Source organism: Trachemys scripta, chromosome 3, assembly GCF_013100865.1.
Source record: "Trachemys scripta elegans isolate TJP31775 chromosome 3, CAS_Tse_1.0, whole genome shotgun sequence".
NCBI lineage: Eukaryota > Metazoa > Chordata > Testudines > Emydidae > Trachemys > Trachemys scripta.
In genome coordinates, this window is record NC_048300.1 from 197,375,708 (window position 1) to 197,398,556 (window position 22,849).

General features: G+C 46.4%; 1 protein-coding gene across 12 annotated transcripts in view; it reads left to right on the forward strand.

The window, feature by feature from the left end:
- NCOA1 (nuclear receptor coactivator 1) overlaps window positions 1-22,849 on the forward strand; it is a 259,299-nt gene that overhangs the window by 214,967 nt on the left and 21,483 nt on the right. For 8 of the 12 annotated variants that reach the window (XM_034766763.1, XM_034766761.1, XM_034766764.1 and 5 more), the window contains 6 exons: window positions 2,598-2,781; window positions 7,516-7,701; window positions 13,286-13,412; window positions 17,398-17,566; window positions 21,308-21,622; window positions 22,081-22,182. In XM_034766763.1, the coding sequence (XP_034622654.1) occupies window positions 2,598-2,781; window positions 7,516-7,701; window positions 13,286-13,412; window positions 17,398-17,566; window positions 21,308-21,622; window positions 22,081-22,182 (1,083 nt within the window). The remainder of the gene's footprint in view (window positions 1-2,597; window positions 2,782-7,515; window positions 7,702-13,285; window positions 13,413-17,397; window positions 17,567-21,307; window positions 21,623-22,080; window positions 22,183-22,849) is intronic. The other 4 variants (XM_034766768.1, XM_034766769.1, XM_034766770.1 and 1 more) reach the window with 1 other exon arrangement.

Below are 22,849 nucleotides of genomic sequence, written 5' to 3' on the forward strand. Positions count from 1 at the left end.
AAGAAGAAACTTTCCCATAAATTCCTGTTGCAGGAAGCAAAGCGTCAACCTTCCTCTGAAGCGGCTCCTGCTGGCCACTCGTGGAGACGGGATACTGGACGAGATGGGCTATTGGTCTGATTTTCTCTGGCAACTGCTAAGTTCTAAACTTTGTGCTCTCAGGCTGCCCACTTGACGGCGACAGCTGAGTGCCTTTGCTCCACTCACTCACTAGCTGTGGCTTTCTGCATCTGAACTGGAACAAATTTAGCAGTCACTAGAACAGGCCACTTATCCCCTGGGAGGCTGCCCAGCATTCCCAGTGCCTGACAGGCTCTAAGAGGTGGTTTGCATCATGGGGGAGGAGGAAGACTTGATATTGTAACTTCTATGTATCTGTAAAAAGAGAGAATGAACTATCTGACCCTCATTTCCAAGAGGGATCTAAACTTTTCTTCTGGCTAGGAAGTCATTTCCCTCCATCCCTGCTGCTTGCTGGAAGGCTTCCCTGGCATTAGTTCCATAAAGTTATGTCTACACTGCAATGAGACACCCGTGGCTGGCCCATGCCAGGTGACTTGGACTCACGGGGCTTGGGCTAAGCAGCTGTTTGATTGCGGTATAGACGTTGGGGCTCGTGCTGGAGCCTAAGCTGTGGGACGCTCCCAGCTTGTGGCGTTCTAGAGCCCGGGTCCCAGCCCAAGCCCAAACGTCTCCACCACAATTAAACAGCCCCTTAGCCTGAGCCCTGCGAGTCAGAGTCAGCAGGCGCGGGCCAGTCCTGGGTGTCTGATTGCAGTATAGACATGCCCTAAGAAGCTAGTTGCAGAGGCTGTTTCCTTTCGAGCATTCTGTCAGGCCATTGTAGACACTTGCCAAAGTTTGCTATTGCTAGAGCCGGGCTGCCCAAGAACGCAGGTCTTTAAGAAGCTTGTCTCCATTGTTGCAGAGCAGCACGAGAATGAGGCGAGCCCTGAGCTGCCCCAAAGTGAGCAGCCCTCCAGGCAAAGGAACCTTCCCCTGGCTGGAGCTGCAGTTTGATCTCACAGCTGATTTCTCCATAGTATTGCTGACATATTGACTCCTCTGTGAAACACACAGCTGTTTATATACCCTAGGCTATTGGTAAATCTGGTTATATTTATCATAGGCAAAGGGCCTGTCAGCTCCAACCTTGTGTCCAAGCTAATTAGCCAACTTTCTGCTGAACCTCACTGTGACCTAAACTTATTTCTCTGCATCTGTCAGTCAAATGCAAAGGTATTTCAGACTAGTAATCTGGAAAGGAATTGCCTGTAAATACGCACGTCGCTCAGCATGCATGCTCTTTGTCACGCCAACTGCTGACTCTTGTGGGAGCATGTTTCAATGTGTTCTTAGATTGAGATTTTAAAAAATGTTACTTCCCTTGGCATAATTTTTTTAACCAAAACCTAATTTAGCTTAGTCCCTTTAATCCCAAACTATTGCTTACCAGGATCTCCATTATATCCCCTGGTGCGAATCCCTTCCTCAGTAACTTCCCCATTTATTTGGGTCCCCAGGCCAAACATCTACTCTCCTATTCTTTGCTATGATGAAGATTGGAAAAGCTAAATGATATATTACTAGTCCATCAAGAATAATTACTTGCCCTAGGCAAATGTATAAGCAGAGGTTTGGAGGGCTGCTCTACAAAGTATCTTATATTTTTCATGAGAGGCCGTTTTTTACATCAGTGTAAATGTATGTGTATTAATAGAGCAAATTACCTCCTGCCAAATGGCTGTAGGTGTCTAGGGCCTATTCAAGTCAATGCCCATGCAAGCCATTAATAATAGTTGTTTTATTGTCGTGCCTAGAAGCCTCCATTGAGATCAGGGCATCATTGTGCTCAGGACTGTAGAGATGTAGTGAGAGACAGTCACTGCCCTGTAGAGTCTGCAGTCTAAATAGGCAAGACAGACAAAGGGTGGGGAAAGGAAGTATTATCCTCATTTTACAGACAGGGAACCGAGGCACACAGAGAGGCTTGCACAAGGTCACACAGGAAGCTGGTGGCAGTCAAGAATTGAACCCAGCTTTCCTGAGTCCCAGGCCAGTGCCATAACCACAAGGGCAACTGTCTCTGCATGTTTTGACAGAGCAAACTACCCCCTGCTACCTAATGGACACGAAATGGTGACATCTCATACCCAAGATGTTGATTCTGCATCTTCTGTGTAATGCTCTAGGCTCGTTTTAGAGGCTAGGGGCCTGATTCTCCCGTGTTCCAGCTTCTCATGGGTAATTCCAGTGAAATCAGTAGCTGTAAACCAGGAGGTAACATAGTGGTCAATCAGACCCTGTTTCTGTGCTTCTGCTTATCTGTGATCGAGGGTACACAGAAATCATTCCAACAGAGGCCTTTACTTTAGCATTTGGGGAGGGTAGCCAGAAGAAAATTACATTGCAAAATGCTTGAACTGCCAGGCACAGAATGAGTCCTGATTGCCCTCTTTGCATGTAATTTCAATGAGACAGTTAATTTGGGAGGGGAGGGGAGAGAGTGGCTGTTTCTGAATTTTTTCTGTGTGTAAAGAGATTGTGCTGCCCAAATGGGCTCCATGACTGACCTGTGACCTTGTTTCCTTCCTTAGTTTGCTGCTGACCTCGACCAGCTCGATCAGCTGCTGCCGTCGCTGGAGAAAGCAGCCCAGTTGCCAGGCTTGTGTGGGACGGACAGAACCGAAAGCAGCATGGCCAGTGTTGCGGTCAAACCTGAGATTCTGACAGCCCCGCTCCAGCCCAGCGCTGCAGCAAGAACTCCAATGGGGCTTAATAGTATGTGTCCGTGCTAATAGCTCTGCTCTCTCCTGCTAATCCACAAGACCGTTTTCCAGTATTTGGGGGGAGATTCAATTCTTGTCATTGCAGTGGACTACTAGGGATACAGTATTAGCTTTATGTGGTATACTGGGGCCAGTGTGTCCTCTTAATTGTGTTTTATATCTTAAAGCTTAGTGACCTTGCAGAGATGTGTTCACTATCAGACATCTCTTTGCATTTCAAACAGCCATGCCATGAGTGAGTAAGAGGACAAGGCTACATTCCTTCACAAATTGGGAGTTGGGGAGTCAGTAAGGAGCGGGTCACTGTATGTGGTTTCGTGTCATCACTATCAATTTGGGTGCCTAGAGTTTCATCACCCACATCCCTATTTAGATACCTGAATAAATGGCCTGATTTTCAGAGGTGGGGCAGCACAAAGCAACTTTAGCAAAGCCCCCAGGTTTTCAGCTCTTTTCAGTGAAAGTAAAATAAACCTGGTGATGCTTTTACTTAACATTCACGGGCTTCCCCCCAGGGGTGCCGGTTGTATTACATCCGATAGGTTTCACTCAGCCAAGGCTGCCCTCACGTATCGGCTTCAGTTCTGTGAAATCCTCCCCCTTGCAGCCCCAGTGCATAGAGTGTAACCAGGTTCCAGCTTTGTGAGGGTTTACCTATCCTGGGTTTTTGTTTTGGGTGAAACAGAGTTGTTTGTTGCATCCACCATATTACCACAAGCAGAAATATTCATCTTATCACTGAGAATTACATTGAGTCTTAAGAGTGGAGGTGCAGATTTTTGCTAATGAACAGGACTGTCTGAAAGAGGGAGAGGGAGTGGGAGGGGAATTCTGAAAAGAAAAGCTAATGGTTGGCAGAATAATCCCAGATATAAACCAATTAGCTGCTGTTCTGCCCTGGGAGGGATAATTCACACATTACTTATTCAGCAAATAGAGATAATGAAGCCGTTGGCTGTCTCTGCTGTCTCATGCAGAAATCAGGACAAAGCCCATGAAATAGGTTTGGCAGGAAGGGGGTAAATGAACAGCCTGGAATGTTTTCATAGGACTCTAGTTTCAGGTGTCAGTAGAGGAAGTTCTGGAACAAATTGATAAATTAAACATAAGAAGTCAGCAGGACCAGAAGGTATTCACCCGAGAGTTCTGAAGGAACTTGCATATGACATTGCAGAACTACTAATTGTGGATTGTAGCCTATTGCTTAAATCATCCTCTGTACTCGATGCCTGGAAGACAGCTAATGTAATACCAATTTTTTTAAAAAGGGTCCAGAGGCGATCCTGGCAATTACAGGCCGCTGGTAAGTCTGACTTCAGTACCAGGCAAATTGGTTCAAACGATAGTACTGAACAGAATTATCAGAGACACAGATGAACACGATACACTGGGGAAGAATCAACACAGCTGTTGTAAAGGAAAATCATGCCTCACCAATCTATTAGAATTTTTGAGGGAGTCAATAAGCATGTGGACAAGGGTGATCCCAGGCTAAGGAGCCAGAGTAGCTGCAGTGAACTACATAACACCAATCTGACAAGCCCGTCTCAGCTCTAACAAAATGCTAGAATCGGTTATACTAAGCTTATATTAAGTGAGAAAATTAACTACTAACAGCCCAAGTAAGATGGTGGCTTAACAGTGCTAACAGGACTCTACACAATTACCTATAGCAAAGTAACACCTACTGAGCACAAAAGCCAGATTTTCAGAAGCACTTGTCATCCGTGATCGGAGCCAGATTTGTAGAAGAGTTCAGTGCCCAGTACAAATGGCCAGGTTTTCCAGAGAGCTCAGCTCCCAACATGCACTCAACATACTGAGCTCTCAAAATCTGCCCATAAGTGTCGCAATGCGTTCTGAGCTCTTGAAAACCTGACCCTGTGTAGTTGGACTTTCAGTTGGGAAATGAAATTCAGTGTTGATAAGGACAAAGTAATGCACATTGTATAGTTGCGATTATGTTTTCCATACAAAATGATGGGGTCTAAATTAGCTGTTACTACTCAAGAAAGAGATCTTGGTGTCATTGTGGATAGTTCTCTAAAAACATCCACTCCATGTGCAGTGGCAGTCAAAAAAGCGAACAGAATGTTAGGAACCATTCGGAAAGGGATAGATAGTAAATAGCATAATGCCATTATCTAAATCCATAATATGCCCACACCTTAAATACTGTATGCAGTTCTGGTCACCCCATCTCAAAAAAGATCATTAGAATTGGAAAAAGTAAAAGTACAGAGAAGTTTAGCAAAAATGATTAGGGGTATGGAACAGCTTCCATATGAAGAGACATTAAAAAGACAGTGACTGTTCAGCTTAGAAAAAAGGTGACTAACGGAGGGTGTGATAGAGGTCTATAAAATCATGAATGGTGTGGAGAAAGTAAATGGTGTGGAGAAGTGTTATTTACCCCTTCATGTAACACAAGAACTAGGGGTCACCAATGAAATTAATAGGCAGTAGGTTAAAAACAGACAAAAGGAAGTACTTGTTCACACCACACAGAGTCAACCTGTAGAACTCATTGGCAGGGAATGTTGTGAAGGCCAAAAGTATAACAGAGTTCAAAAAAGAATTAGGTAAGTTCATGGAGGATAGGTCCATGAATGGCTATTAGCCACAATGGGCAGCGAGACAACCCCATGCTGTAGGTGTTCCTAAACCTCTGACTACCAGAAGCTGGGACTGGATGACACGGGATGGATCACTAGATAATTGTCCTGTTCTGGTCATTTCTTCTGAAGCACCTGGCACTGGCCACTGTCAGAAGACAAGGTACTGGGCTAGATGAACCCAGTATGGCCATTCTTATGTAGATTCGGCATCTTTAGAAGGGTAAAAAAATCCCATAGTATGAGGAAGAACAAAAGTGTTGTAAGCAGGAGCAAAATTCTGCTCTGGAGACCTGACCTCAGAGAATATTTTGTAGCTACACACACCAGTCATCCTTGGGAAACAAGCCTCTAGCACCAAATTAAAGAAAAACTCCATTAGTTGCAAACAGGTTGTTCTAGTCACTGGGACCAGCCACTAGAGGGTGACATGGCGGTGTGTTACATATGCTTCAAGGAGAGTAGATTGTCTGAATCAAGAGCCACCATATGACTCTAAGATCAGGATATTGGCTATGAGAGAAACAGAGGAGCGCGAGTTGGATAGAAGATACTACACTGGGCGATAAACCTGGTGAGGGCTTCGAATGACAGCTGCAGTGAGACTAAATGCATCAGAGAGCCATGCTGCGCCTTTCCACAATAGGGGAATGTCTGGCAGCTTGAAAAGGAGCTGTCAGCTCTAATCAGAGCCATTGACCAATTTGTCCCATCACCTCTCCACTGAATTCATAGCTAAAGATCAGACAGCCGCTTATCACTCAAGCCTATTATTTGCATGCCAAGAACTCTTATTCTAAAGACTCAAATGGACAGCACCTTCAGGGAACGGAGTACTAGGGCATTCATAATGTAGTGACATGAGTATAATTATAATGGGGCTTTATTGTCTTTGGGAGACAAGGGAACTTTATATCAGACAGGGTTGAAACAGAGATTGACAAAGAGGAGGAGTACATCTATGGTGAGATTTGTCCAACTCTGTGCTTTAAACTCCCAACAGCGACTCCCCATATAATCCAGAACTTACATATTCTTGCTGGGAAATGATACTTTATCTCAAGCCCAAATGCCCATAAGGAAACCAGTTCCCTTTAAGTTAGTGCTGTTGGGTTAAACTGGTGCGTGGATTACAATGGTTAACTCAGAAAACGCACTTCATCTCTGCAGTGAGATGCCTGGTCATTACACTGACATTCAGCCCACTGGAGAGAGCCCGTGCAAGGCCTGTGCTCTGCACAGGGGTGAAACCTAGCCTAAGCTCTGATCAAAAGAGATAAAATCTTTGAAGATGCAGATGATTCTACAGGGTGAATAAAGATGAGACCCCCACGACAGGCTTTTTTCCATTAAATCACAGCTGAAAAGAGCAGAGGGTATGGTGAATGGCGGCTGGAATTCAGCCCTGTGTAGTGGGCCTGCCCGAGGCATGGGTATCACTTAAATCCCACTTCGGGCTGAGCGTTGGCCCACTGCACAGGGGTGAATTTCACCCTGTGCGGGTTTGTGAGGTCCTGGTTATGTACCTGGATCAAGTTCTGACTGCAGTGAGCGGGCAGCTGTGAATTATCCCCTCAAGGGGCTCCTATGTTGATCTGAAGTGAGAGTGAGGTTTGTGCAGTTCTTGCACTGGGATTCAAAACTTGCTTATTTCATATAATACATAGGCCCAAGAATCCAGTCAAACCTAGCCGCCCTCTACATATCCTCTGCGTATCCCTCCACCTGCCCAGCTTAACTACCGGGGCGCTGGTCCCTTTCTCTACCGCACCCTTGTGGTAGCAGCATGGAGTGCCTGCCTTCTCAGAAGTACTAAATCAGAGCCACGTCGCTGTCCGGTGCTGATCGGCAGCATAGTGTCCGTGTTTGCCTGCATTCCTAAGGTGTGATTCCCTGGGGTGGGCTCTGAGCAATGAAGTCACATCTTGTCAGTCCCATGTCCCAAATGCCATGAGTAGGCCATTCCCACACCAATCCCTCTCTTGCCCTCCAAAGTCACTGATGTCAGCTTTTTTGGCTGGCAGGATGAATCAGTCAAGCATTGGTAATGTCGTGATGAGCCCTCGGAAGCTGTCTGAGTTATGCTTATTTATTATTTAATGAATCTCTAGCTATTAACGGCGGGCAGGGCATGCAGGCTGGCCGGTCCCCATTTGAGTTCTGCGACCCCGTGGAGCCAGTTCAGCTCAGGCCAGCTCATTTTCCTGCAACGAATGGCAGCAGTCTGCGTTCCGGGTTACCGTCAGAGCAGGGCAGGGGGACAGTAACTGGACCAAACCCCTTCCAGCCTGATACAGGTATGTGCTCCCGCAGGGATCTGCTGATCTGGGCCTTCTGCTCCCTACTAGGTTATGCCTGCAGTTTCTGGGGGGATCTACCAATATAAAAGTATAGCAGAGAGGGCACCAAGATAAGTTAAATTCACCCCGTGCAGAGCAGAAGGTTTACATGGGACATAGGCCTTGTGTCTGAATTTTACTTTAGGGAAGGTGAGGTAATGTTAGACCTGTGTTTTGAAAACCAATTCTGATGGTGGCCCTATGCAAACTGGGTAAAGTAAAACAATCCCACCCAGCTTTCTCCAAGCAGAGAATACGGAGAAGCAGAAAAATTGATTAACATTGGTGATGAAAGACAAGGTGGGTGAGGTAATATCTTTTATTGGACCAACTTCTCTTGAGGGGAGAGATGCATTCAAGCTTACACGGAGCTGAAGAAGATCTCTGTAAGCTCGAAAGCTTGTCTCGCTCACCAACAGAAGTTGGTCTAATAGAAGATCTTACCTCACCCACCTTGTCTCTCTAACGTCATGGGACCAACACTGCTACAACAACACTGCATACGTTGGTGCTGAAAGACACTGTACTGAAGCCACTCCCACCTTCACTGCCGTGTCTGGAAAAGGGCATGCACTACCCTTTCCTTTATTCCACTTACCTGCTGGGGAATACCGCTATGGTGTCTTGGAATGATAACCCAGTTAATCCACTTCAATGTGAATGTTTGAAATAACCCAGCTTTTTTTTTTTTTTTTTTTTTAATTCTGCATTACTGCGAAAAGAGAAGCAAACAGACCTGGCTTTCCTGTACCTGTTTCTAGACAGGTACTGTTAGATTAAATTGCCAGTGCTGGATAAAGCTGTTACGAGTTTAGTGCAAGGGCCATATTCCCCTGGAAATTGGTCTAAATATCTTTCCATAAAACTTGGAATGAATAAGCTACTTTTGAATGGCAACATTAAACTCCGTGAACAGGCTGGGGTTTCATGCTGCAAATGACTTTGGTTACACTCTCCCCAGAGGCTCATAAGAAGGTGTATAAACAGCTTCAGGAGTAAGATCCCAGTTCAGGCAATGAATTAAATTGGTGTGGCGGGCACCTGATGGTACTAGTGGCACAATGCTGGAGACCTTGGTATTCCTGCTTTCCAAACTATGCTACAGGGGTCTCCAGGAAGGGAGGATATTGCTACTCTGTCTCCACCTCTCCCCATCAACATGGCGAGATATTAAAGATGATCTCAGAAGAGAACCGTATGTTTCATCCTCTGTGAAGGAAGAGAAGTGCTGTAATGGCAGCTCCACAGCAGGGAATGGATCACAGGAAGTCACAGACCCAGGATCGCTCACCTTCAGCTGGAAGCCAAAGAAAACATGTGACCATAGGAATTGCCAGACGGGATCAGACCCAAGGTCCATTGAGTCCAGTGTCCTGTCTCCAACAGGGGCCAGAACCAGACGCTTCAGAGGACGTTGTAAGAACCCTGCCAAAGGCAGATGTGGGATAATCTGCTCCCTACGTAGGTCTCTTCCTGAGCTCTAGTAGTTTGAGATTAGCGTGAGCCCTGAAGCACACAGTTTAATATCCTTCCAATATTTTTATTGCCATTAATTATGATAACTCAGGATCTTCTTGATGGGGGGAAGGGCTAGCTCAGTGGTTTGAGCATTGGCCTGCTAAACCCAGGGTTGTAAGTTCAGTCCTTGAGGGGGCCACTTAGGGATCTGGGGCAAAAATCAGTACTTGGTCCTGCTAGTGAAGGCAGGGGGCTGGACTCAATGACCTTTCGGGGTCCCTTCCAGTTCTATGAGATAGGTATATCTCCATATATGCATCACTATAATTGTCCAGTCCCATTTATTCTTGTTAAATTCTTGGTTTCGGTGACTTACAGTGGCAGTGAGTTTCACATCTTAATTACATACTGTGTGGGGGAAAAAGTATTTCCTTTTATTTTCTTTGAATTTGCCACCCTAATTTTATTGCATATCTCCTTGTTCTCACGGTATGAGACTGGAAGAACAAATGCTGCTGACCTCCCTTCTCCAGATTATTTAGTATTTTATAGACTTCTGTCATGGCCCCTCGTATTTTTCTCCTTTCTAAGGTAACGATCCCAACCTTTTCAGTCTTTCTGCATAGGAGAGGTTTTCCAGGCCTTAATCACTCTTGTTGCTCTTCCCTGAATCTCCTCCAGTTCTGCAGTATCCTTTTGGAGATCAAGTGACCAGCATTGTGTGCAGTATCCAGATGAGGTTGCACCATTGATTTATATAAAGGCATTATAACATTTTCATTATTATTCTCCATCTCATTCCTTATAGATCCTAACTTCTTGTTGGCATTTTTGACTGCACTTGTGCACTGAGCAGAGGTTTTTATTGATCTGTCTACAGTGACACCCATGTCTTTCTTGGGCTGACAGTTAATGTAGAACCCTTTACAGTGTACCAGTAGTTCACATTTTTCTCTCTAGTGGGCATTACTTTGCGTGTATCGATGGTGAATGACATTTGCCATCATGTTGCCCGTTCACCTAGCTTGGTTAGGTCTCCATGAAGTTCTTCACAGCCCCCTCTGGGGCTGACTAACCTAAACAACTTCATGTCATCTGCAATTGTTGCTATCTCACTACTTATCCCTTTTCCAGATCGTTAATAACTATATTAAACAACTTGGGACCTAGTACAGAACATTGAAACCCCAGTTGTTAACCTTTTGCCAAGATGAAAGTTGACCATATAATCCTACTCTTTGCTTTCCATCTCTGAGGCAGGAAGCTTAAAGACTTCAGAGGCTGTAGTGCAGAACTCTTCTATGAGCCCAACCCTGTAAGAAGCTGGATACCTCCTACAACGTACTAAGTGTCCTCTTCTCCTTCTGAAGTCAGTAGGTGCAGGAGCTCTCAGGTCTTATATTAAATACAGGGATCAGTTTCAGTTAAGTTTTGCACTAGCTTTCCCAGACCGGAGACCTAGCTTGAGGATTTGCCTTGGCTCACAAGTGCAGTGAGCTTGGCAGTTGGTCTTATGCTCAGAAGGACAGTTTGGTATGATATAACTTTGGCTTAGGAGCCAAGACTGAGAAGCAGTGGCAGAGCTGTGTGAGGAAATTGCACACCGTTTGCCTATGTTGTGCCTTGTCCCAGCTGTCATGGTTATAAGCACTGACTTATTATGGTTCTGCCCATAGCGGCCTCTATCTAAAGTGCTTATTCAGTTGCACTTATAAGACTGTAGTTTGTGGAATGGCTTGGATCAAGTTGACTCGGCACCAAAACAGTATCTGAATTGTAACTTAGTTTGTCTGAAGGGGGAAGGAAGTTGCCTGTGGAGAAGATGGCACCTGGATTTCTGAATACTTTCATCTTGCAGATTGGTGCACATGGACAGCAGCTGAACTGTTGTTTGGAGAAGACCATAAGCTTCAGCCCAAGCAAATATGTGAAAACATGTCAAAGAAGCCTATAAAGAAATTGAATTAGGCTGCAAAGCAATTGCGCATGGAGCATTCTCTTGCCCAGCTGGAGCTGACGTTGCTGCTGCTGCTAGAATTTCTTTTATTCTTCTGTTGCCAAGCAACCTTAAGAATGTTGTCTTACTGTACAGTAATTTCATGAAGTAAATGAACACTTGCAAGTTGACTTGCTGGTGCATAGCTATGATCAGATTAGCTGATCAGACAAAACTGTGGCAGCTAGATCCAGGCAGACTTCTCAGATTTTAGGGCTAGCTTTGCAGGAACCTGGTGACCACTTGCAACAATAGTAGGGTCATCTGTGGGTAATGACCACTTTGTAACTGTGCACTTGATTGAGGGCATCAGTGGGAATGGAAGCTGGGACCTCTAGATCTAAAAGCGTGAACCTCTAGTGCTTGAGCTAAAGGACCGGGTCCATTAAGTTTGAAACAGCAGCTGCTAGAGAAGGACAAAGAGCCATACTTGGCCAACATGCGGTATGCTTAGATCCTGTCCTTTAAAGGATATGCACCTCTATAATCACTAATATATGTAACCCATTTTATTGTAAAAGGAATTAGCACGGCTGCGTATGGTAAAAACACCAAAAATAAATAAAGACTTTTCATTTTCAGTAACTGCTTTGTAAGTACTTGAAACCTTAGAAATAATAGAACTATACATGGACACGGGGGAGCATGCCCAGGAGGAGGGCCACCATGGTCACAGATTTTCTTATCCCTTGCAGTTCTCTGTTCACATTGCTGTCCAATCGTTAGTTTAGCCAAGATGCTTTTAGTCTTAAATATCAATTCATGTTTCAAATACGATGATGGTGTAAAGTCTCCAGACCTCATAAATTGCTCAGTTCTGGGCTGGGCTCAAACTCCTGCGGAATTTAAATTGGTTGAATTGGCCTTTTCCCTGTAAAATGAGTTTCTCCAGAATGGAAAGTCAAAAGGCATGAATATGTGTGCGCTTTATTTTGAGTTGGCTTTTTAGGCAAAATCTCCAGTGGTAACAACTTTCAATAAAGAATTCTTTAACTGGCTACATTTTGAAAACATTCGTAGATCTATGTAAAAGAGGGACTTACACAAAGCCGCCGTGTGTACAACCTTTGAGAGAGACTTTCTCTTCCTATATAAGTGTACCCAGGAGATAATGTCTGTTGGTATGAGGGAAGCTATGGTTGATATCTGCTACTTAGTGGCTGAAAAGGACAGCCAAATAATAGTCCTGCCATTAGGAACAAAGCTCTCTGGGTCTTGGGGTATATGTCACAAACTCTCTGAGCTGGAGTGTCTCTGTTTTCTGAAAACTCATGTCACTTATTTTGAAATCTTAGTGCACTCTTATCCCTTTCCTTATTGCTTCTCCTGCGCTCGCGAAGTGTTAGAGCCATGACACAATCACTGTCCCACTACAGTCTATTAGACAGTGTAGTTGAGCTGCAGTAGTTAAACTGGGCTGCCTAGGTTGTGGGTGACGGTGTGCCGTGCATTGCAAGTGAAGGGAGTCGGCTGTGTGAATTCCCATTGCTTTGGTAAGATTTCACGTACTCAGCCTGATTAGAGCTTTGTTCACAGAGATATAGGACATCAATGTGGAGCAAGTCCTTGACCCTGCTTCAGTCAGTTGCCCCTCTGGATTCCTGATCTGAGGTGGTGGTAAAGGGGGCCTGATGAGAGATTTCATATTTCCGTTTAATCACTCTGTTTTTGGCATGTATTCTGTGTCGTCATCATGGTATCTGAGCATCATGTATGGAAGAGCTAAGTAGCCCCGTTTCTTAATCCTTTAGTAGTGGTAATACTTGTCCACAACATCAGCTCAAACTTTCATGTCAGAATGCTTTTGGGGATGGGGGAGGTACTGCCTCTGTACCTCTGTGAGCCAGGGATTATCTCAGCTGACTCCAAAAGGATTTCAGGTCTAAGCAGGCATTAACATTTGTCTGAACTCTTAGCTTCCTTTGCATTTTCCCCACTCTTCCTCCACCTTACACTGAAGGTATTTTACACATAAGTGAATGGGATGATGAATGGGGAAAGACTTGTAACTCCCTTTGTAGAGTTGTTTATGACACCTCTTTTGCTCTGTAACACTTACTCTACCCCACCCTCGCTTTTCCCAATCAGGATTGTCTGAACTGGAGTTGGGAGTCTCCGATCAACAGTTTGGACAGCCAGGAATGGGTGACCAGATTCCATGGGCAGACAACCCCATGGCCTCCATGAATCGAGTATCTTTGAATAAACCAGATGAGTAAGTACTGTGGGTTTGGATAATCTGCCTTCCCGCCACCCCACCCTCCTCTACCCTCTTACGATATATTTTCAGTAGGCTTACGGTTTGTTCTTCTGTGGATAGAGATTGCCGTGCCAACCTTGGGTAAAGGTCCCTATGGGTGCGTCCACACAGCGATTGTCAACCCACGGCAGTGAGTGTTAAAGGTAGACAGTCTGAGATTCGCACTATGACTAAAAATAGCAGTGTAGAGGTTTGGGCTCAGGCTGGAGCTTGGGCTCTGAAGCCCGCCCACCCATCTCCTTAGGCTTCAGCTAATTTTAATGCCATGGCATGAGTCTGAGTCTGTCAAACCGGGCTCTGAGACTTGCTTTCACTGGCTGTGTAGGCATACCTGTGGAAGTTACACTTACATGAGGTTTATTAAGTGATCAGACAGCTCAAATGTTGGCCATAATAAGATGTCCTGATATTCTCTAGTTTGATGCACTTGGTTGAGAGTTGAGGGAGAGGAACGTTCTCACCATAGCTAGTTAAGACTGGAGGAGATACAATAGCACAAGGGTGAAATTCACACCTGTATGCAAGGGCCAGCCAGCACAGTCAGAACATCACTGAGGCACAGGCTTTGTGCTGGCCCGTTTCACAAGGGTGAACTTCACCCTGTGCCAGTACGAATAATATTAGTGCCCTGTCAACGGGGAAAGGTGCCTCATAGACCAGATACACTGAAATCAGTATTAAGACAGTGTGAGAGAAAACGATTTTTTTTCCAAATAACTAAGGATAGAGTCCATTAATTACAGCTACTGCCACCTAGTGGTGTAGTTATAAGGTTGCAAAAACTCTGCATGCAGAAACTTTTCTTTGACCTGAATTGAGGCAGAAGGGAGGTACTGTATAGTTCTGCTTGAGCAAAACCTCTGAATGGCGTTTTCCATGTAGCTATTAAAATAGCTGCAGTTGGGCTTCATCAGCAGTGAATACATCAAGGCTTGTGATGGGGAGGTAAACAGTCTGCTAATGACCAGCTGTGCTCCTGAAGGAGAACAGAACATTAAGCAATAAGGTGGAGCTATTGGCATCTAACTAGGACAGAACAAAATAGTTTCAATGAGGCCTTTCCCCAGAAGCAATGGCCATAAATAAAAGAAAAGTACTTATTAAAAATTTCATTATATGTAAACTCACAAAGCTAACCAGGGGGCTAGAGAGAGCCTGCCTGTCATGCATGCTACATTTGATGCCCAGATACCAAGGGGATGGGTGCCTTACAGGGGGGAAGGAAGCAGAGGGTGAAATGGCTTCCAGCAATGTTAGGAGTAAATGTGACGCTGCCTCCTTGTATGTGAAAGGAGCAGCACCAGGAATGGTGGAGAGTAGGCAAACCATGGTGTTGTGTTTGACCCATCGAGGTGACAAGGGTGAGATTTTTGCCATGGCTAATAAGATAGTCCTGACCTTGAATGGGAAGAAGATCCCAATAATCGTAAACAGTGCCCACCAGAGGCAAAGTGGTGAGCCTCTCGCCTAGTCCAGAGGGCTTTTCTGGACCAAAAACCCCCAAAGGTCTCGCTCCAGCCCTCAGCAGAGCTTTAAATAAAATCCAATGTCTGCGTAGAGGCTGTTAAACTGCTGGAGCTGTGTCTAGGACAGAATCTGATTACAGGTTACTGGCCGCATGCTCCAGTTTTCAATTTGACAGGCTCTATTAAAGCTCAAATTGAACTTCATATGTAAAGCTTATATGGTTATGTTTGTTATTAACAGAGCTTTCCGTCTTGCTCTGCTGCAAGATACATGTTAACTCGAGTGTGATAGAGCTGTTCTCTTCACCTTATAAAGCTGGTGGGTCTCTGGATAGATGTGGAGCAGTTTGTGATCACTCTGAGCTGCATGTCTTTAGAAGACTTGGGGTTTCCTTCTGTGCTCTTCTGTACACGTGAGGAAGACATAGGGAGGCTGAGGGGGTTCTGTTCCTGGCTGGCTTGTTTCCCATGAACCATTTTGCTGGAATATATCAGCAGCTTGTTAGAAATGTGTCTGGGACCTGTGATTTTTCTGAGGAATAATAGTCCCGTTAGCGTAGGGCTTTGCGTTTGTGTTGCCACACCCAGAAATCCCTTTAAGAGATGGCCTGCAAGAAGTAAAATAGCGTATCAACCCATAACGAGCAGGCTGTGTAAAGAAGAACATCGGTGCTGTAGTTAAGGCACCAGGCTGGGAGTTTGGAGTTCCAGGTTCAGTTCCCAGACTCCGAGTGACTTTGGGTGAGTCTCTCATTATTTCTGTCTCTGTCCCCTGTCTGTGATGGGGATACTACTCTCCCTTTCTTTGTCTCTTTAGGCTGTAAGCTCTTCAGGGCAGGGACTGCCCCCCTCTCTCTGCGTTTGTACAGTCCTTGCCCAAGGGAGCCCTGAGGTCAGCAAGGGCCTTGTGGCAGTATTGTATTGCATATAAGCCATAGCGCAGCGGTGTCAAACATACCGCCTGCAGGGCGGATCTGGCCTGCATGATGTATTTGTGTGACCCACGTGGCATGCTCCGATTGTGCAGAATCTAAGCTTCAATTAAAAAAAAAAAAAAAAGTTTCTAGTCCTCCTGGCGGGGAAAAGAACCTTCCACACGTGAACCACGCGTAAGAGACATCAGGATGTCTGCATGGAGCTTGCACCAGTGAGTCAGAGGGGCGAACACCCTTCTCGTGCTAGGTTGGAGCATCAGCACCGAGAGCAATGATGTCGCAGCACCTCAACATTTACTGACGGTTCTAGTGTGTAGAATGGGGTCGGGATGGGAGTGAAACCCTCAACAGGTGCCATTTGGGAGTTGCCGCAGAGAAGGAAATACAGGAATAAATCAGTCTAGTTACTAGTAACGGCCGCATTGTTTGCTGGCTCTCTGAGTGAACCTTCCACTGCTATCATTGGGGTCTCCGATGTGGATCAAGGTCACTCTGCCAACCTCCAGCCCACAATTTAACCTGGAATCCAGCCCTTTCCTCTGAATTTGATGCCCCTCCTGTGGACTGATGGAGTGTTTGTGTGTACAGGAGCCAGTACACTGGATGTGTAGCTGCAGCTTTAACACACACACATTTGGTTTGATATGAAGCTACAAGCAGCAGGAAACTTTGTTATAGACTGAAGCAAGCCCCATTCTCCACCTCTCCCTCCCCTTCTTCCTCTGCTCCTGTACTGCAGTCTAAGAAATTCCAGTGCCTTATATTTCTTTCCCTGGATTAAACTATGTGTATTGGCCGCAGTGTTCCTGATCAGATTAGTTTCAGTTACTTACTGTACATCTGGTCCTCATCTGGAGCTAAGAGGATAAACAGGTTTGCTCCTTGGGAACCACTGGCTTGTTTAAGCTCTCTCCTTTGTGCTTTTCTAGAAGTGTGATGTGCCATAGCTCCCTTCATTGTGTCAGGCCCAGAAAATCCCATTGACACCAATCAGTCACGTCATTGGAACGGCTCTCATTACATATTAACCTTGTCCCCAAGAATATCAAGGGGGAGAATTCTTCAGGCTTCTTATTTTTGTGCCTAAACAGTTTCCTTTGCTTTAGTGTCAGCTGTTCTGACTTTTCCCAAACCTCTCTGGCTTTGTGTTTCCAAAGAATTCTCTGTACTGAAAACCCGCTGTCCTTCCCAGCTAGCGGGACGTTTGCCAGCACGAAACCTGGAAAAATCAAGAAGGTTTGATAGGAATCTTGTTGAGGCTCTGAAACTCAACCCTGCGCACAGGTCCAGCAATAGTCTGAAGTGGTGCCTAAACCTTGTGCAGGGGTGCAGTTCACCCTCGGTGCGTTCCAAACGTCACTTTGGGTTCACTTGCTAGATCAGAGTGAGTTGTTGCGCGGACTAAGAACCAGTTAGGCAAGTGAGCATGTCAGCGGGAGGAACCCTACAGAAGCAGTCCTTCCACGTGGGGTCCTTACAGCTGAAATGCAGAGCTGTTTTCTACACTGAACGTCTCCGTTTATTTTGTCACCCACACAGCCAGTGCATCACTTCTCAGCTGGATGAACTCCTATGCCCCCCCACCACGCCGGAGGGCCGGAATGATGAGAAAGCCCTCCTCGAGCAGCTTGTGTCCTTCCTGAGTGGCAAAGATGAAACGGAGTTGGCGGAATTGGACCGAGCTCTTGGGATTGACAAATTGGTCCAGGTAGCAAGCGATGTGCTTGGGGGGTGCTGGGGCTGGTAGAGGATTGTGTATGTGGCCAGGTGGTGAGGCCTGATAATGGGTGCAAAGGAGGGCTTCCAACATCTGGTGCTTGCTTGCCAGATGTGGATGGGAACAAAACAGCACATTAGGCTCAAAGAGGATACTTAATACCATGGCATTTTCCAGTGCGCTCTACCAAAAAGTTGGAAAATATCCCCATGAAATACAATATTGTGCCCCCTGCTTTTAAAACGTGATCCCCCGTGGGAAACATCAGCCTCTCAGAGGCAACTGAACGTATTTATCCCCGAATGGCTCATGCAGTGGGAAGTGGGGAGAGTTGGCAGGCTTTCCTGCCTCACCATCTTCCTTTGGGGTTAGAGTGCAGAAGAGAACTCCAGCTGGAATCTCACAAGTAGAGATTCCGGAGCCTTAATTATGCTGCATAATATATGCTTAATGGCCTTGCTGGTACAAAAATGCACAGCCGTTACCACCAAGCCTGGCTTTCATTGCAGCAACCCGTCTCCAATTTAACCGCAGGCTGATGGGTTGTTCCCCCGCTCCCTCAATATTGCCATTGTGCAGCACATGCAGTGGCCCAGATCCTGCCTCGGAGCTGCGCAAACAGAGCTTAATCCCGTAAACCCCAATGGGGTTCCGCCTGGGTGCACACAGATCCAATGGCAGGATCTGGGCCTCTAAGAATATGCCGGGTTTTCATAAATAATGAAGAACAGCACTGCTTGAAGAAATCCTGATCATAGGAAAGATATAAAGAACAGAGACATACAAGTAATGAAATAGTTTGCGACTATTTCTATAATTTATTTTTCCAGTTCAGACAATACTTACACACGCATGTTTGTTTCCAAAAAAATTATTAGAACCAAAAATCTGTCATTAATTTTAGTGCTCTTGGAATGGACGTAGAAAGGGAGCCCTAGAGAGTGAATTCCTCTCCTCTTCCAAGGCCTGCTTCTTTATCACTGAACTCAAGGGGGCTTCTGCCACAGAGCAACCACACTGTGCAACTTCTTTATATCGTCCCATCACTGTGCCTCAGCTTTAATCTAGAGACAAACCTAAATTTTCTTGTGTGACTATTGATTTGGGGTGACTAATCTGAGACACCTTATATAGTGGAGTTGTTTTTCAGGAAATTCGAAGCATCTGCCCTCTCAATAGCAGACCCCTTTTAAGGCATCTCATCTTGGGCATCAAAATCACTAGCCACTTTTAAAAATGTAGGTCTGAGAGCAGGAGTTCTGTCTCCCTGGCACGTTCAGTCACTGATACCTCTGCTGAGGCTGCCAATAAAGATGCCAGTTGTGGTATGGTGGTTTTCGTGCCGTGGTCTCCTATCCACCAGGACCCGGATTACAATCTACCAAACACATTTCATACAGGCCACCTAACGCCCATAACCACACCAGTTAACTTTCAGTGTTGTTCTTAGGGAGGATACTAGGCATCTTACTTTCTCTCTAAAATACTGAAGTAAGATGCCTTGGAACACTGAGCCTGGGGCCCAGAGTTATGTGAGATTGCCAATCATCATCCCTCTTGAGCCAGCAAATTCCCTGTCTAATAGTCTATGGCTCGGAGCATCAGCTCATGTTTGGAATTGAAATCCAGCTTTCCTCCCATCCAAGTATCGTTTCTTTAATATTAATCTTGGGTTTTTTCCATGGCTCCAGATGAATCTTTGTAATAACTTATGTAATGCTATAAAATATGTATTGGACATAAATATTTATGGGGACAGCATTCAGAATTCAGGCACCTTTGGGAAGAAGTTCATTTTGATAGTTTCCCCCTCAGATACATAATTGAAATGTATCCCATCCTCCTAAACCAGTTCGTATTTCTTTGGGTACGTTGTACAGACTTACCCTTACTCTTACTTGTATTTCAGACCCACCTGGAACCAACTCAAACCTTAGGGTATGTCTTCACTATGGAGTTACCTTAGCCCACCTCCTCTTCACAAACAAAACCTTCTCAGCCGAGTTTAGTGTTGCTTTCAGCCTGAGCTACCTGGCACGGCGGGGTCTGGGTTAGAGCCTCGGTGCCGCTTTCTCTCAGGCTGGTCACCCACCTACTTTGCAGGGAGGATAGAGTCTTGCTGCACCTTCCCATAATTCCCCTCCCTCTCCCCTAGAATGACAGACAAGGTCTTCCACAATTCACTAGGAAAGAATCATGGAGTGGCTCAGCTAAGTGCAGCACAGAGCCGTGAGATTCCTTCCAGGTGTCTAGCGACACACACGGCTACATGCAGCAGCAGCAGCAAGGGTGCAGTAATTCAGGCATGGTATTGCACACAGAGTGCCTGCTCACACCCAGGCACCGGTCACCTGAGTTAACTCTGCAGGGAAGGCATACCTCTAGAGAGTAGCGAAACCTCCGAGTTCGTTTCCCCCAACTCGGACCCGATGCTGAAGGTTGCTGATTGATTTCAAGCACCTGATGGGATAGGGCTCCTAATCTGGTAACTGATTATGTCTAAGACCACCTCTCTGCTGCAGCATCAGACAGGGAGTTGTGGTCAGGTGAGGTGCTTGAGTTAACCTAGCCCCCAGTTTAATGAGGTGGGGCTGAAATCAGGATGTTTTCAGTGAGCTGTTCTCCATTGTGGAATTTACCTCCCCCATTGAGGGAAAGATGTTTTTTTTTACATAGCACATAGTTAACTTGTGGAACTCAATGCCACAAGCTTTGCAGTTTACTCTCTGCTGGGTCCCAGTTATTTTGCTCTACCGGGAGTAAAGCTAAAGCAGAATAGTGTGGCTCCTATTTCCCCCGTGGAAGCTTCCTCAGAGTGGTCTGATTCGGCTTACTTGCATATACTGACCCCGATCCCGGCCTGCAGCTGAGGAGCCCACAATACAGCTCCGGAAGGCACGCTCCTGTGATCCAGATCTGACTGTGCATTGGTCTGGTCACCCTGTGTAAGTGAAGGCAGCTTGAAGGCTATTACTCCAGCTGTCAAAGGCTTCTAGGGCTATCATGATAGCTGGGGATTGCTGGGGCACAGGGAAGCCCCAGCTGCAACCTATTACCTCTGGCCACCTCCCCTTTGCAGACTGCAATAGGAGGGTAATGTAGGAGATACCATGCTGTTCCCTGGCCTTGAATTGATTCTCCCACTGTCGCAGCGCAGCGCCCCTTGGCTCGGTTTTCCAAACAGCTCAGCTCCTAATGCAGACCATCGAGAGTCACCCCTCCCACCACCACCACTCCTGAGAACAACAAAGAATCTCTTGCCCCTTCCTCCGCTCTCCTTGACAACAATAGGAGATGAGCTCCCTGGAAAATCTGGACCCAACTGCATGTGCTGAGCCCTTCTGAAAATTGTGGCCTTTGTTCATGCCCAAGCAAAAAGTCCTTTTCCTTGTGAAGGTTTTTAAGGCCTCTGGCCCTGAGGAGTGAGGTACTAATGGTTCCTCTGCAGTTGCTTTTTGGGACATTCCCAATGACTAGACTCAAGCAGGCTGGAGTGTGGTCAGCTGTACCAGTGTAGTGAATGCCAGGGCCAGCCGTTGGGTTAATCCTAGGAGCAGTCCATTCTGGCCTATGCTTGAGGAGCCTGAGAAGTGAAGGTTGGGCCCTTTGAATCGGGGTTTGCCGCCTTCTGTGAGAAGTGGAACACATGGCAGTTGCTTTGTGTGTTAGAAACTCTGCTGGGATTTTTGTCAGCTAAGAAGGGGTCTCACTTTTGTCCCCCTTTTTAAACAGGGAGGCGGCCTGGAAGTGCTGACTGACAGATTCCAGCCACAGCAAGCGACACCATCTCTTCTAATGGATCAGAAGCCTGGCCTCTACCCCCAGCCTTATTCTTCTGCTTCTCCTACTGCTAATCTCCCCAGCCCTTTCCAAGGCATGGTCAGGCAGAAACCCTCTTTCGGGCCCATGCCGGTTCAGGTACCACCGCCCCGAGGGGCTTTCCCCACCAACATGGGAATGCAGCCACGGCAGACTTTAAACAGGCCACCGACAGCTCCCAACCAGCTGAGACTTCAGCTGCAGCAGCGGCTACAAGGGCAGCAGCAGGTGACTATTCACTTTGGTTTTATGGGGAATCCAGAACTCTCAACTAGAGCTGCCCAGCAGTAAACCTCTTCCCCTCCAGATGTGCTGTGCAAGTTACAGAAGTCTGTGAACTGCCACACACTGGGTTTTGCCCAGCACGTCTCCTTATGTGGGGCCAGCCCATCCCAAAAGCTCTGTCATTAGGATGCCCCACTGTAATAGAGCAGCAGAAGGATGTGCACCAGGAATAACGTAAAGGAAAGTGCTGTGTTGCCATTTTGTAGTTAGAAGAGATTGTGGGGAAACTAGTAAAAGTCCCTTTAAATGAATTACCTGCTTCTCAGATAGGTAGGGAGGAAAAACGCAAGGAAGAAAAATGCTGTTGGAAGCCAGTTGCCGTTGGTGGGTCTGTAGATGTTCTGTACCTGTCCAAAACAGGTGTAGAGCTGTAAGGTCTTTCTGATTTCCTCCTCCTCCAGCTGATACACCAAAATCGGCAGGCGATCCTGAACCAGTTTGCAGCAAATTCTCCGGTCGGCATCAGTATGAGGGCAGGCATGCAGCCACAGATTACGCCTCAGGTAATGGTAGGAAGCCACATGTTGGCAGCCTTATCAGCCCAGTGGAAATTAGTACTGTATCACTAAGGGCCTACATCATTGATCTGTAAGCAGCAATACTCTGTCTATTCCAGTGAGAAGAACTGCAGAGTGAGGTACTACTCAACGTGAGTAAGGGTAGTAGGATACGGCCCCAAATGAATTTTCTGTGTAGCTGACTGCGGATATTCTCTTCAGCCTCTACACAGCATTTCCACCTGGAAATTCTCTATTGCTGCTTGGAGATGAGTGGTGCTGGCTTGGACTTCATTGAGAAGGGTCCCTTTGTAACGGATGACATTCTCTTATAGTTGAATCTCTAGTGCAGGGGTCGGCAATCTACGGCACACGTGCCAAACACGGCACGCAAGCCGATTTTGAGTGGCATGCAGCTCCCCTGACGCAGTCCCGGCCCTCAGCCCCCCCGTCCACCGCTCTCCCCTGCGGGGGCAGGAGGCAGAAGCTTGGTTCTGCGGCAGCCAAGCTTCCCCCCTCCCCCGCTTCTTCCCCCAGCGTGGTGCTTTCCTGCCCCGCCTCCTCTCCTTCCCTAGCCAATCAGCTGATGGCCCGGTGGCGGGGGGGAGAGCGGCAGCGTGCACACAGCTCTGTAGAGGAGGCAGAGAGAGGTAGGGACGGAGTCTGGGGGAAG